The following is a 16,707-nucleotide window of genomic DNA, read 5'->3' as shown; positions in this document are numbered from 1 at the left end:
TCTAATTTCTTATTGCTGGCTGAGTTCACTTTGAAGGAAAGTATTAGGGCCAGGGAAAGTCAATTGTGTAAGAAAGGAAAATGTGTAAAGTAGTATTGGTAATAAATGTTAACAGAGCAACAATATGAGATCTGGGAGGATGAATGTTAGATTCATGTAAGTTGTGTATAGTTATAGCAGTAAGTAGAGTACCTATAATGAGGTAGTCAGCTGAATATGGGAGGAATATGGTATGAATAAAAAGCTTGTGTTTTCATGAGAGAGGGAAAGAGAAAAGAAAGGCAATAGTTTCAAGAGTGGATGAAAGACAGAAAACAAACAAAGGTATTAGAAATTAAGAGTCAGACCATTTGGGAATCAAAGAAAGGGAGATGGAATATAGGAGAGACAGTAGATGATGGAGGATATCAATATGTGGGGGAAAGGGGATAGTGTAGGTAGCCAAAATCAATTCACACAGAAATGAGGCAACGGAGGATGAGGAAACCCAGGAAATGGAGGTGTTCCCTGCAGCACCTATTGTATAATTAAGATAAAATAAAATAAGAAGAAAATGAGGGACAAGAGAAGAAAGAAAGAAAGAAAACGGGAGGGTGTGTAAAGGGAGGGGAACAAGTAAGGAAAAGAAAACAAGACATAGAACAGCAACAACAGCAACAACAAAACCCCTAAATAAATAAAAAAAAAAAAAAAAGACCTTGGGTGATATAATGGGAGAAAAGACTAGAAGATAACGCAATATTAGCAATCAGGACAATAAAAAAGAAAAAAGAAAAAAAAAAGAAAAAACACAAATGTTGAGGGCTAGGACATTCAAGGACCTCAGATGGACCTCAGGGTGTGGTGGATTCAGGGATGGAAAGTCTGTGATATTGCAGACTCAAGAGGTGTGAGTCTCTGGGGTGTGGGCCACCAGGGTTTAGGGGACACAGACCTGGCAACCTCAAATCCAGTTAACAGGGGGCCTGGGAGCACTGCAGTGCAACACAGCCTTCGGGGATCCCCGCAGCTGGGTGCCAGCCCTATGGGGGAGGTCACATCTGCAAACTCTGACCTATGTGTCAGAAACCCGCAATTCCCCCTCTCACTAGGGTCTCTTCTGTGGCTGTATCACCAATTCGACTTCAGGACCCCTCCTGCCCTGCAAGCCCTGAAACAGCCAATTGGGGGCGCCTCTATATTGCAGCCAATTTAATGATGCTGCAGATCCGCAGCCAGGCCTAGGGGGCGGGGCTCTAGCTGGAAGCGCTAATATCAGTGTCCAAAACCAAACTTCCCACGCCTTGCAAAAGATTCCCATAATCGGCTTCCAGACGCCTCCCACCCTGCAAGCCCCTGAAACAGCCTCCTGGTGACGTCTCTTTACTGCGAGCGATTTAAGGCCGCTGCAGATCAGCAGCCAGCCTTGGGGGTGGGGTTCTAGCCAGAAGCACTATTATTCGTGTCCGAAATCAAAAATTCCCCGCCTTCAAAAAACTCCCGTCTGTCTCCCCAAATCAGTTTGCGAAGGCCTCCTGCCCTGTAAGCCCCTGAAGAGCCCGCTCAAGGCTTATGAATTCCCCAGTACCACAGAGCCTCCAGGAATCGCCACCACCGTGCCGGTGCCACAGGTCTGCCCGCCCCAGTGGGGAGCGTCCCGCGCGCAGCCCCTAACTCCATGTAAGAGAGCCTCAATTTCATCTTTTACACTAATTTTCTCTGTTACCTTCCCACCAAATCGATGTCCAGACACCTCCTGCCCTGCAAAATCCTGAAACAGCCTGGTCCTGAAGAATTTCTAACGCTGCCCAGCTGCTTCTTTGCAGGAGAGACTATAAGGGGCACTCACTCAACCCCCATCTTGCCCCGCTTCCTCAGGAAATCCATTTTGTTTTATCTCTTTTCTCACTCATGACAGTGGAGAGAGTATGTGGTCTGAGCCCCGGTAAGGTAAAAGACTTTGGTAAAAACCTTGGACTTTCCAAACACTCACCCTAAAATACATAAAACCCAGCCTCCACACGTTCAAAATTAGAGAGAAATTACATTCATGAATTGGAAGGCACCATGTTAAGAGAGCAATTCTCTCCAAATTTATCTATAGACTTAAAAGAAATCAATTCTGGCAGCCTTCTTCTGTAAATGTGTAAAAAAAAAAAAGTTAAACATTTACTACAGTCCACCCAGTCATGTCAGTCTCAGGTATTTACCTAAGAGAAATGAAACATTTTGTCCATACAAAGAACTATACAGGAATATTCAAAGCAGTCCTATTCTTGATAGCTCCAAATTGGAAACAACCTAAATGTTCATCAACTGATGAATCAATAAAAATATTATGATATACCCATATATATCCATAGATAAGCCAACTGAGTATGCCACAACTCAGGAATGAAAAGGAACAACATACTGACACATGCAACAACATAAATGAATCCTGAGAACCATTATACTGAGTGAAAGCAGCCAGACACAAAAGAGTACATTCTACATGACTTCATTTATATGAAACTCTACAAAACAAATCTAATCTATAGTGCCAGATGCCAGATCAATGGTTGTCTGGGGCTAGAAGTGAGGGTGGTACAGGAATATGAAATTGGCTGGGAAAAGAAACAAGGGAACTTTGTCAGGTAATGGAAATATTCTATATGTTGATTGTCGTAGGTATAAGGTGTATACATTTTCAACCCTCATAAAACTGCATATTTATAAGGCCTGCATTCTTATGCTATGTAAATTATACTTCACTAAAGGTAATTTTTAAAAAGTTACTGCAGCAGTTCCTAGGCAGCAGTTCCACATGATCTGAAATAGGCAGTGATGGTGGTCTTAGGAAAAGGACCACATATTCAAGAGATATTGAATAGGTAGATAAAGGTAGGCTGTACTGCAGGTGGAAGGAAGGAAGGGAGGGAGTGTGGCTAAAGTGTAAGGATTTCAAACAAAATAGTGGTTTATTTCTTTCTCATGTAAACATCCAGGGAAAGGCTTGCCCCTTGAGTTTGCCCAGGAAGTCAGGCATCACTGAAGCTCTGACATCTTCTACCAGTGGTCTTAACCTGGATATATAGACCCTCAAATGGAACTATGGATAGAATTAAGGAGGTCTTTGTACTTGGATGACAAAAAAACTACACCTTTGATTTCACTGAACACTAAATGAAACTTAACAATCCCTTCCTTCAATTATGAATAGTGACAAGAAATCATGATAGTAATAGGAGAACCTGTGGCTTAGTCACCAATTGAGATTACAAGTATTTTCATATCATTATACAATTATGGCCAAAAACTCAAAGTATCATTCACATTGCTGAAATTATCATAAATATTTGACCTGCCACTAAATCATGTTATTTAGTGTGCTAGTCAAGAATTGCTATACCACAAATTAAGTTTTTTAAAATAGGGATAATATCAAATCAACATAATTGTTTTGGTTATCAATCTATTGAAATATTAATTAATTAATCGATTGGTTATATTTAAAAATATCATTTGGAGAAGAGCTCTAAAGACTTCCCTGAACTGTCAAAGGGGCTCACATTACAAAAATGTTTTAAGACCTCCCTGCTTTAGCATATTGTCATCTCCTCCATGACTAAAGCTTGGCTGCTGCCATATCTAGTTTTCTAGTTTGTGGGGGGGTGGGGGCACACAATGATAGGACTCCTTGAGAATGTCTGAGGCTTTTCCTTGATTCTGGATGAAGTCTTGTTCCAAATGGGGGTTTCTTGTGGGCTTCTTCCAGCAGCCTTCTTGTGAGGTATTTCTCTCAGGGTATTTCCAGGTGGAATTCCATGGCCACAAGTTTCACAGCCATGTTTTCCTGCCAGGTTTTAGCTTCGTCTTCTCACTCCCTAAACTAACCTGCCTCAGTTTTATTTATTTATGTTTCTTGGGGAGCAGGTTTATTAGTATACTCATGGTCACAGGATTCTTGAATTGTACTTGTCCAAGTGGATTATTTTCCCTTCTTCAATATGTCCTCTCTCTCTTCCTTCCTCTATCTTTTTCAATGGTACCACCAATCAGAAACCTGGCCATGTCTGCCTTATACTCATATCCAGTCATTCTCAGACACTATTGCTTCAATGTGTAGAGACTGCAAGCTGTCCCTTTCATCAGTAGCGACAGAAATGTAGCTCAGGTCATGACAGCCCTGTTACATAATGCTTCTTGGTCTCCATTATTTTTGGCCATGGGACTGAGTTCTCGGAAATGGAATATAAACAGAGGTGATATTTTCTGCGCCTGAATTTTTCCTTAAGGCAAAAGTATACCTCCTCTAGTTTTTTATAGTATAGCCAAGAACCTAGAGGAAATCCGAGAGCAAAACCTGTTTGGAGTGTTTGCTGATTTCTATAAGGTAAACAGACCCATAGTGGCTAATTCCAATCCACCAACAGGACGTTACTGAACTGGAATTAAGGAAGAGCTGTGCGCCGCTTATGCACTCTCATAAACTGGGGTGAATTGGCTCCAGCACACCTCGGCCTGTGAGGATTTCCAAGTGGAGACGTGCTAAAGACATTTGAATATACAAAGCTGAAGGTAAGGCATAGAATCTGGGTGAGACTGATTGCAGAGTCAATAATATTATCTGGTGACAAGGGTCTAAGAAGAATTCTGATTTGGAGTTCTTTTTAATTTAGGCAAATGTGATTGAGAATAAGGATTACAAGTAGCAAACAGCTACAGAACAATTATGGTGCCTCCAAGGAAATTATTCTCTAGGTATACAGAGGATGGGATTATTTCCTTTCTAAGACCTTGCCATCAGTAAAATACCTTCTTTGATAGAATCACACTAGTCACCCTTAGATGAGCCAACTCTAGCCAAGACTGGTTATGCACCAGTAAAAGCATTAGACCAGGGACCTAAGCAATAGAAGCAGCTGTTTGCCAGGAGCGAGACTGGTGGTACACATACTTGTGGAGAGGCTTGCCTCAACAGGTGACCGTGGGAACAGAGGGTCAAGGCACAACAGAAACTTTCAGCAAATGATCCCTTTATTGAACAGAGCGAAGAGTCCAGGAAGAGCAAATCACCTTGTCACTTACATGGAAGAAATCCCATCACGGCTGCTTAGCGGGTGTTTGTGACTTCCCCAGAGAAAGAGGTGGGGTAGGTGAGTTCTGGGAGAAGGCCACTTAACAGATGTCTGTTTTCCCCAACACTATTTGTAATTCACAGTGGTTGGGTTCAGTCTGAGGTGACTGCACACAAAGAAAATCTCCTTTAGGATGTCCATCAGTTAAGGAAGGAACACTCAAGTCGATGGATACAGCACAGTGCACATGTTATATAACAAAAATATGTATCATGGACTAGGGGAGCACAGAGGAATAAACAATTAACCACAACTATTGGTATTGAGCACAAATTCAAATGATGCATAGGAATTTTCCTATTTCCAGGTTTCTCAGGGAGCACGGGTTAGTGCGGGAGGTGAAGTGGAGGAAGAGGCGAGGAGAACTTCTGGCGGAACAGTACAGCTAAGGCCTTGGAGCAGGGGAGAAGAAGGTTAGTTCCGAGAGCAGCAAGACTTTGGCCCTCTACTACAGGATGCTAATGCTACATAAATGTTCGTTTAATTAATTTTATCAGTTCTCTTTACTCCAGTCTACTCCTTTGTACCTGATACATATTGAGTAACTATTAAAATTTCAAGTAAATCAATAGACAGGATAAGCTTGAAAGTCTATAAAAGGAGGCTGAAAGCCTAAGATTCATGAAAATACAGTCATAATCTATTTTATTTTTAAATATTGCTGAAACTTATCTAAATCCATTACTTTCTAGGTAAGGAAAAAGGACCAAACCAGATACTGTAAGTCAAAAGTTATAAAATTCACTTAAAAATCAGGAAACCTGGGTCACTCTCCTAGTGGCGATGGGGAGCAGGGAATTCAGAGTAAGCCCTTGACTCTACTTCCTTGCCCTATTTAACATGCTATTTGTATATTCTGGGCCAGTAGTTTAATTGATCTAAGAAACAGGACTCTTGTTTGAAATTCATTCCACAAATACTGTGCTTGTGCAGCACTGTGCTAGGTCCTGAGAACACAACACCAAGTGGGACACATTATTCCAATTCTTTAGTAATTGACAGTCTTTTGGCAGTCATAAATAAACAGGGTAGCAGGTGTGGCTGAAGTGTTAAGTCCCTGCTTCCATTTGGAGGTCCCTAGTTTGGTTCCCAGTGCCTCCTAAACACACACACACACACACACACGCAAACAAATGAAAACTCAAGGGAGCCAATGTGGTTCAGTGGTTGAATGCTAGCTTCCCAATGTTGAAGTTCCCAAGTTCAATCCCTGGCCCTCGTACCAGAAAGAAGAAGAAGAAGAAGGGGAGGGAAAGGGAGAGGGAGGGGGAGGGGAAGGGGAGGGGGAGGGGGAGGGGGAGAAAGAAGAAGAGAGAGAGATTGCATTACAGCTCACAGCATGTAAACCCAGATCAGAGCTGCGTCCTTGTCCATTGCTTGCATGCACACAAATCCTGTTATTACCCCGACACCAGTCTGGATCCTGAACTCAACAAGTTCCCTACACTGTGAACTCTGATTTAGACCCAAGGGTATCACTTAGTAGGACGTGCAACTGTGTACCACATCGAGCTGAAAACACTTTCATCTTGGACTCCCCAAAAGATAAATAGATGTAAGCTGACCCTTTGTTCTCTAGATTTTTTTCAAGTGCAGTCCCTGTTTCTGCTCTACACCAACCAGATTCAAAACTACAACCTCTTTGGACTTAACTCACCCAAAAGCATTTCACACAATCTGCTCTCCAACAACTCTTGACTTAATGGTAAAGGACAGAGAGGAGAGGCTTTACATCTTGCACCCCCAATCTGTGCTATTTAAAATGATGCAATCTTATTTCTGTTCTCCATGTCATACTAACGTGGACCTGGTGGGGAGCGCTTCTCTTTTGCCCTCTTCCCCCACCACTACCTCTTCCTCGCTCACTCCCTCTGCCTTTCCTCACACAGTACTTAGCATTGTTGGATAATCTCCTCTTTAGTGGACAGAGTAATTCTGTTCTCAAGTTCTACTTGCAAATTTTGAACTTGGTGCTCAGTCAAACAAAAGCTTTCCCCCACCACCCAGTTAACAGGGCCACTTTCTTTAAGGGCATTTCACAGATTATCTTTTGTAACTTAATCATATTCTTGCTTATTCTTCCCCAAAAGACATTCTGATGGAGTAGTTTTCCTGCTTCTCATGCAACTGTGGTAAGTGATATGACTGAGAAAATAGGGAGCACAGTGAAAGAGCACGAGACATCTGACCCCTCTCCTTCAGGTTTATGGAAAGAGAAAGCAACCATCCCTCCCCACGTGGATACGGAGTAGTCAAAGGTGGGCAAACAAGTTGCTCATGGGAGGGAAAGAGGAGAGCGGTTCACAAGAGAAGAGCATCCCAGCGGCAAATCACAAGATAAAAGTAAAAGGCGAGGTGAGCACAGAGGGATTCACCTCTCACGTGGTTCCCTCTCTTGTGTCGTCTCTCCTAGGACACTCATCATGTTCTCAAATATGACGCTTCGAAAAATTCTGGTGATGTTGATGTCTTTATTGGTGGTCGCCTGGTTCCTTTTTATCATTTATCCGGAATCCACAGGGGTAAGAATAGTTTTCTCCCACCTAGACTCAAAGCCCCTGCATGAGTGACCTGTCTCAGGTGGGTCTCAGCCAGGCAATCCTTCCCCTGCTTTCTAACTCTAACCCTGCTCGGCCTTTTCTCTTTCTCTACCTAATTTCTCAGAGAACTGTGGGCACTGGCTGTCTCCATTTCCTCGCTTCCCATTCATCCTGAGTCCATTCTTATCAGGAGTCTACCTCCAACATACCCACAAATGGCCGTGGTTAGGCCAACAATAACTTTCTTGTCATTAAAATTCAGGTGCATATATAATTTGACCACATCATCTAGTCTCTTTATTTTGAATATTATCTCCTGTGTCATACGAAAGTTATTTTTTAAGTAACTCAGTTGCCCTTATTGTTTCTGAATGTCATGTTTTAATTAGAAGTTTTTCCCACTCTAGGGTTACATATGTTCTTATTTTTTTTTTTTGCATGTATCACTCCATTGTTTATATTTTAAATATCTGATCCATTTGGAATTTATCCTGTTGAATGGTATGCGTTAGGGAGTTAATTTCACCTTTTTCCATAAGGCTGTCCAGTTATCTCAATCCCTACTGATTGCAGTGCTGTCTGTTTCACATACTAAATTTGCATATACAATGAGATATTTTCTACTCTGATTCTGTCCCACTGTCTTTTTAATTCATGCATCAATACTACACTATTTTAATTACAGAGACTTTTCAAGTAAATTTTAATGTCTAGTAGGACTAACCACTACCCATACTCACCACCCCTGCTTTATTTTTTTAAAAGATTTATTTATTTATTTATTTCTCTCCCCTTCCCCCCCACTCCCCCCCAGTTGTCTGTTCTCTGTGTCTATTTGCTGCATCTTCTTTGTCGGCTTCTGTAGTTCTCAGCGGCACAGGAATCTCTGTTTCTTTTTGTTGCGTCATCTTGTTGTGTCATCTCTCTGTGTGTGTGGCACCATTCCTAGGCAGGCTGCACTTTCTTTTGCGCTGGGCGGCTCTCCTTACGGGGCACATTCCTTGCGTGTGGGGCTCGCCTACGCGGGGACACCCCTGCGTGGCAGGGCACTCCTTGTGCACATCAGCACTGTGCATGGGCCAGCTCCACACGGGTCAAGGAAGCCTGGGGTTTGAATCGCGGACCTCCCATGTGGTAGACAGACGCCCTAACCACTGGGCCTCTTTTTTTTTTAATCCCCCCAAGGCATTTTGGACACTTTTTCCTATTTTTTTTCTCCAAGTGAGGTTTATAATTGGCCTGTCTATCTTCAGAAAATACTGATGATACTTTTACTGTAATTGTGTTAAATGTGTAACTTAACATAAGAAGAAACGGCATCTTTATGATGTTTTTCTATTCCTCAAAAAAGTCCTAGACAGTTCATAACTTTATGTTAAAGATATACCTAAGTACTATATTGTCATTTTCTATCATAGATGGAGTCATCTCTTCTATATATCGTTTCTCTGGATTTTGTATATACATACACTAAAGATTTTGTGTATATATATATATGCATAAATATATACAAAATATTTTGTTTTTACCAAAAGTCCTTTTTCTGTTTTGAAAACCCATCCAGGACACCACATTACATGTAGCTGTCTTGTCTCCTTAGGCTTCTCTAGATGGTGACATTTCTCAGACTTTCCTTGTTGCAGATAACCTTGACAATTTTGAGGAATGCTGGTCAGATATTTTGTAGAATGCCCTCCATTTTAGTTTGTCTGATATTTTACTCTGGGTTAGCTAGAGGTTATCAGTTTTTGGACAGAAGTCTTCAGAGGTAAAGTGCCACTCCCATCTTACCCTATCAAGAGTCCAATGTGTCCATTCTTTTTGCCAATACCACACTCTCTTGATAATGGTAGCTTTACAATAAGTCTTAAAATCAGGCAATGTGAGTCCCCAACTTTGTTCTTTTTCAAAATTGAGTTTGTTATTCTAGATCCTTTGCCTTTCCATACAAAGTTTTAGATTCAATATCTATGAAGAATTTTGCTGAGATTTGACTGAGTGTATTAAGACAATAGATCAAATTGGAAAGAATTCACATCTTAACTATATTGAGCCTTCCAATCCTTGAATATGAAATATCACTCCCTTTATTTAGATCTTCTTTTATTTCTCATCAGTGTTTTGTAGTTTTCCACATTCAGAGCCTGTACATGTTTTATTAGATGTATACCTATGTACTTCATTTAGGGGGTGGGGGGAGTACTATTGTAAATGGTAATATTTTATTTCAAATGCCAGTTGTTCATTGTTGGTATATAAATAATCAATTGACTTTTGTGTATTGACTTTGTAGTCCACTACCTTGCTATAGTTACTCATTAGTTCAGGAGTTTTTTGGTGCATTCTTCAGGGTTGTCTACATAGGCATTCATGTCATCTGAAAAAGACAGTTTTATTTCTTGCTTTCTAATCTGTGTACCTTTTATTTCTTTTCCTTGTCTTATTGCATTACCTAAGACTTCAAGTTCAATGTTGAATAGGAGTGGTAAGAGAGGACATCTTTGCTTTGTTCCCAATCTTAGGAAGAAAGTGTTTGATCTCTCTCCATTAAGTATCAACCTTTTACTTAATCAAAGAAATGAAATTTAACATCTTTTATTCAGGGTTTTAAGTATACAGAATAGTTTTGGATTTTACTTTGCTAACTAATATGAAAACATTCTTACTGATGGTATAAAGACATTTATATTAATTGAATATGATAAATATGTTTGGTCCTAGTTCTGATATAATGTTTTATGTTATAAGCATATATATTAATGTTTGATTTGCTCTTTCTGTTTTTGAGTTCTTTTTTCTGTTATTTAGGAAAGTTTACATCTTTGTTCTAATGCTTAACTTTGTAATAATCCCTTATATTACCCTCCCTTTTTATCTTGATCAATTTCTATTGGCTCCTTATAATGAGCAATAAATTAGCCTGTAATCTCTTTAATCTCTTTTCCCTCTCTATTAGTCAGTCAAAGGGGTGCTAATGCAAAATACCAGAAATTGGTTGGTTTTTATAAAGGGCATTTATTTGAGGTAGGAGCTTACAGATACCAGGCCATAAAGCATAAGTTACTTCCCTCACCAAAGTCTATTTTCATGTGTTGGAGCAAGATGGCTACTGACATCTGCAAGGGTTCAAGCTTCCTGGGTTCCTCCCTTCCAGGGTCTTGCTTCTCTCTGGGTTCAGGGTTCCTCTCTTCCCAGAACTTATTTCTTCCTGGGCTCAGAGTTCCTCTCTTCCTGGGGCTTGCTTCTGTTTCCTCTGTGAGTTTACTTCCTGGGGCTCCAGCTTAAGGCTTCAGCTTCAAACTCCAACATCAAAAACTCCAACATCAAAAACCCTCAACTCTGTCCTTTGCCATGCCTTTTATCTGTGTGTCCCCACCCACCAAGGGGTGCGGATTCAATGCCCTAATTAGGTGGCCCAATCAAAGCCCTAATCATAACTTAATCACACCCAGGTACAGACCAGATTACAAACATAATCCAATATCTCTTTTTGGAATTCATAACTATATCAAACTGCTATACCCCCCAAACTTCCCTCTTCCTCAACATGTGACTTGAAGTAATATTTTTTTCACTCCAGTTAATAACTATAAGGTAATCAGTAATTCTACTTTCCAACTCTCTTTCCATTTTGATAGTTGTACTTTATCTACATTATCACAGCCCACAGCTATAGCATATATACTCTATTCCTTATAAACATCATTTAGACATTTCTTTATGTAAACAAATATTTAATTCACACCACAAATCATTATATTAAAGTCTTCTAGTCATTAATTAGTTTAAAGAGCATTCTTTTTAGTAGAGTCCTTCAGAAGAACTCAGGACAAAACAGTCTCTGAGTTCTTATATAGTCATAAGAATTTGCCTGTAGATTTTAAAACTGAAGATGAGTTTGTCTTATAAAATTTCTGGCTTATATCTGCTTCCTTAAAAACTTTACTACACTGAAAAGTAGAGGAAATAGAATTTAAGAAAAAAAGCATAAATAAAAAAATGATACACTACATAAGGAACAATTTACAAGGAAGATATAATACTCGTGAATTTAGATGTCCCTCACAATTAAACTCCAACATACAAAAGCAAATTCAGTCATAATTACAAGCTAAAATTTATATAGCAACTGTCACTGTGGGAAAATTTATCATAACTCTATGAAAATCTTACAAACCAAACAGAGCTAAAATTAGTAATATATATGAGGTCCAAACATAATTGATACAATTTATCCAATAGCTAAAAACCAAGAAGTAGAAAGTCAGTTTAGCATAGTGACTTGAGAGAGATTTTTTATTTTAGATATATATTTTTTGTATTCTAATATTTCCTTTTGGTTCTTTTTATATTTTCTATATCTCTGCTGAAATCTTATCTTAACCATTCACTGCAACACATTTTCCTTTTCCCCACTGAGCATAGTTATAACAGCTGTTTTATAGTCCTTGTGTGGTAAGTTCAACATCTAGGTTATTTTAGGTTTGGCTTCCATTGACTATCTTTTCCCTTGAGAAGGATCACATTTTCCTGTTCCTGCTATGTTGAGTAATTTTTTGCTGTATTCTAGGCATCATGACCATTATATTGTAGAGACTGTGGATTCTGTTATACTCCTTAGGTGTGTGTTGATGTTTTTGTTGTGGCAGGCAATTAACATGGTCACTCTCAAACTATGAACTCTGTCTCACATGTAGTTGGTGGCAACTCAAATATTAGTCAAGTTCTTTTAGCTTTCAATGTAAATCGATTTGTGTCGACTCCACATGTGTGTTTCAGAGGTCAGCTAGAGATATGAGCAGATATAATATTCAGAATTTGACATGTGCCTTTCTCTTGCTCTCTGCTTTCTAGGGCACCCCTCTTTTCCAATGACTTGGTTGTCATAGGCTCTGTACTCAGAGCCCCAAAAAAAAAACTACAGGAAATGTAGTTTAGGCCCCCAAAAAAATGGTGAGTTTCTATTGGTGTTTTAGCCACTCCATGATGTTCCTGAGACCTTTACTCAGGCCATAGCAAAAACAGGAAACTCACCTCTTAATGACTTTCTTCCAAGTTTCATCTCTCCTCCAAAATGTGCCTACTTTTATTCACTTTCCATAGCCTTAATGTAGTTGGGTTGTTCTGTGTTCTTTTTTTTCCTTTGGGGGGGATACAGGTTTTGTTCACAGTAGAAAATTATCATCAGAAAGAGAGGCAGTCTGTTACAAGTTGCATGTCCATACCTTCAGCAGAAATCTTTTTTGTTTTTTTAAAATTATTTTTCACAATTATTCCTTATCCATCCTCTCTTTCTTTTTTCCAGTAGGTACCCACTCCATAGAATTTAATCTCATAGCATTCCAATTCTTATGCAACACATACATTTTGATATATATGTGTGTCCTTGAAAGATGTATAATGCTCTGTTAGCATGTATATTTATTTTAATTTACATAAGTGGTTTTTTACTTTTTTCATTCACAATTGATTTTTGAGATCTAATCGTGTTGCTATATATAAATCTAATTCATATTCTCTGATAGCTGCATGTATTCTGTTATATGCATATACAAAGTAACTCATCCATCCTGTTCCTAATGCACTCAATTACAGGATAAAAACTTTTATACATGTTTTCTTGGTAAATCTGAGTGAGAGTTTCTCTGGAATATACACTCAGATTTCCCTTATTTGAATTTTCAGTTTATGTCCTGTGCCCATATTTCTATTGGTGTTATTGAAATTTTCTTTTTTATTTTCAGTAGTAACTTTTATGTTTTAGATAGTAGTTTCTTACAATTTTTAGATGTTACATCTATTTATCCCAGTCTATCATATATCTGTTAACCTTGATTTGGTGATCTTTATTAAATAAAACTTTTAATTTTGAAGAAATTGGATTTATGCATATTTTTCTTTATGTATTATGCTTTTATGACCTTCCTGGTATAAAGTCATAAAGTATGCATTTCTATATATTGTACTTGTTACTTTAATAGTCATTAAAATTCACTAATTCATTTGGACCTTTCTATGTGGCATGTGGTAGGAATTTTTTAATTTTTTCTATATAATGAGATAATATTCCCAAGACAGTTTATTAAAAAGAATTTCCTGATTTGTGATGTTACCATTAACATATTCCATATTGCCATATTTAAGCAAGTTTGTTTCTGGGGTATCTATCCTATTTGATTGGTCTCTGTTTGACACTGAGCCTGTACAATACTGCAGGATTACTATAATTTATGAGTTAGTATTATTATTTTAAAGTTACTAGCTATTCACAGACTATTATCCTCCAAAAAATTTTTACATTCAGTTCATAAGATTCCCTCTCCCTCTTAGGATTTTTTTTTTTTTAGTTTTTTTTAAAGAAGTTTTAGAATACATAAATGTTACATAAAAAATATAGGGGATTCCCATATGACCCTCCTTCGCCCCCTCCCACACTTTCCTGCATTAACCACTTCTTTCATTAGTGTGGTACATTTGTTAGAATTGATGAACACATATTGAAGCATTGCTCCTAACTGTGGACTATAGTTTACATTATAGTTTACAGTTAGTCCTGCACAATTTTATAGTTATGAAAAAATAAATAATGGGCCTATAGCCATCATTGCAGTGTTATGCAGGACAATTGCAATGTTCTGAAAATGCCCCATATTATACCTATTATTACTTCTCCCTCCTTTCAGAACCTCTGGCGGCCACCGCCTTTATATCAATGATAAAAGTTCTTCCATTGCTAGAGTAATAATGAATCTATAATAGAATAATAATAAGTCTACTTTTGTCAATTGTTCATTACACAATCTTGAGGATTTGGGGATGGTGATGCCCACTCTCTTTCTAATTGAGATGGTACTTAGATCTCATGGGGCAGATGGATGGAACTATCTTGCTTGCAGTTGCAGACACTCTCTGTTTCTTGGGATGGATGTTGTCCATCATCATTTCCTTGTTAGTTTTCCTGGGTGACTCCAATGAGTTGAAGGATAGGTATTGCAAGTCTGCTGAGATTCAGGGCTCAACTGGCAAATGAACAGACCAATGATTTAAGTCTCTGGGACATATATTTAATAAGTATAGTGCTAATTACAGGTTCAAATAAAAGGGGCAGAAGAACCTTGTGTAGGGAAACCGTAAATGAATCTAACTCTGTTACACTGGGGAGCATAAATTCTACAGTAAGGCCCACTAACAGGGTGCTGAATTCCTGAGCTTGTCTTCCCTGCTTGTAGTGGCTGGATCTTTAGAGCCTTCAGAAGCTCTGCTGTTTGAGGCACAGTTTACTGTGGCAGTCAATGAGATGCAGCTGAGGTGTGCATAAACTTAACCTCTGGAATGACCTCCTGATTTACTTTGAAACTTCTTAGCCATAAAAACTCATTTGTATTTAGTATTTCCCCCTTTGGGTGAAGGTCTTTTGCCAGTTGCGTTGCTAGTCAGCACTTGTTAATAATCCCTCAGTGCCAGGGAGGTTCATCCCCAGGAGTCATGTCCCATGTCAGGGGGGAAGGTAGTGTATTTATATGCTGAGTTTGACTTAGAGAGAGGCCACATTTGAGTAACAAGGAGATTTCAGGAGGTAACTATGTAATATTATGCATATAATACTAGGCTAAGTTTCAATTTCACAAGAAAAGGCTCATAAGTACAATCATCAATATAAGGGCCTGGCATAATGATCTGTCTTCCTCCACTAGGCACTGCACTTGTACTTGGGGGATTCTTGTCATTCTATTAGAGAATGTAGCAGGTTTCCCCAGGATGGGAATTCAATATTCTTTTGGTTATTATATTGGTCTCCACCCACTGAGACAATGCCCAATGAACATTTGAACATATTCATATGCCTTAAAGGTCTGCCCTAAGTGCATCCTTCACCACACTTCCCCCCATCACCAACCTCTGCATCAATGATTCTCCCTGTAACAGTTGTGACCCTTCTGTATCCAAAACCTCACCAAAAGTGAAGCCAACAAAATCACCAAATAAAATTAATAAGAAAATGAAATAATAATGTTTTAAAAATAACAAAATACAAAAAAATTTTTGAAATAATATAAAAAATTTTTAGAAATTGTGAATTTCTTCACTGTAAGATCTGTTGTCTTAAGTGTACAATGACAATTTCTTCCTTATGTACCCCCAGTGTCTTCTTTTTTTTTCACTTTATCTTCAAATAAGCTTTAGGTTACAGAAAAGTCACATAGAAAATATAGGGGATTTCCATATACCCAATATCCTTCCCCTTTTCCACTCTCCCCTATTAATAACATTTTACATGCCGATGATACTTCTGTTACAATTGATGTAAAAACATTAAAGCATTGCTAATAACCATGGTCAACGGTTTGCATTATGGTTTACATTTTGAAACTTAAACTTTTACAGGTTTTGATGAAATTTAAAATGGCTTGTATCCATTATTGCAAAAACATGCAGAACAATTCTATTGCCCTAAAAAATGCCCTATGTTTCACTATTCTATTCTTCCCTCCCCCTCTCCTCAGAATCTATGGTAACCACTAAGTTTCAATTTTTTAAAAATAAGATTCATAGTTACTTGCAATAATATTGAGGGCTGGACATATCGGTCTGTTTTATTTTCTCAGGCACTGCCTATATTCTCAAGGAATTCTTGTCCCTCTAGTTGAGAGCATAGCAGGACTTCCCAAAATAGGAATATAATATTTTCTTGTTTATTGTGTGGGTCTCCACTCACTAACACACTATGACATGATGAACACATATTCCATATTCCATAGAAGCATGCCCCAGGTATGCCCTGTTCCGTATGTACCCCCACACCCGATGCCCTGCACCAGTAACCCTACTCTGCCATATTTGCCGAAAGAACATTCCCAACATTGTAGTTTTAACCACAGACCTGCAAATCCCCAGAGTTCACCTGCTCCTTCCTCCAACCCTCCCCCAAGTTACATGGATAATACAGTCCAACCCCCCACCCTACCCCATCTCACAGACCAGCATTGCCGAACCCAATTACATCACTGCACCACTCTCACACCCGTCCACTGCCCAATCACACCCCTCCACCTTATCATAGATTTTCC

The 16,707-nt window shown here is 38.9% G+C and overlaps 1 protein-coding gene across 2 annotated transcripts in view; it reads left to right on the top strand.

Annotated features, from left to right (window-relative positions):
- The first annotated feature begins 4,450 nt into the window (after nucleotides 1-4,450).
- LOC131272928 (NXPE family member 1-like) overlaps nucleotides 4,451-16,707 on the top strand; it is a 36,943-nt gene continuing 24,686 nt past the window's right edge. Inside the window, exons 1-3 of one of the 2 annotated variants that reach the window (XM_071212335.1) lie at nucleotides 4,451-4,539; nucleotides 5,407-5,512; nucleotides 7,513-7,621. In XM_071212335.1, the coding sequence (XP_071068436.1) occupies nucleotides 7,523-7,621 (99 nt within the window). In that variant the 5' untranslated portion in view covers nucleotides 4,451-4,539; nucleotides 5,407-5,512; nucleotides 7,513-7,522. Of the gene's footprint in view, nucleotides 4,540-5,362; nucleotides 5,513-7,512; nucleotides 7,622-16,707 lie in introns of those variants that run through there. The other variant, XM_058289070.2, reaches the window with a different exon arrangement.

This window comes from Dasypus novemcinctus, chromosome 27 (genome assembly GCF_030445035.2).
Source record: "Dasypus novemcinctus isolate mDasNov1 chromosome 27, mDasNov1.1.hap2, whole genome shotgun sequence".
Lineage (NCBI taxonomy): Eukaryota > Metazoa > Chordata > Mammalia > Cingulata > Dasypodidae > Dasypus > Dasypus novemcinctus.
The sequence above is the reverse complement of the archived record's forward strand: the minus strand, read 5'-3'. Positions and strand labels throughout refer to the sequence as shown.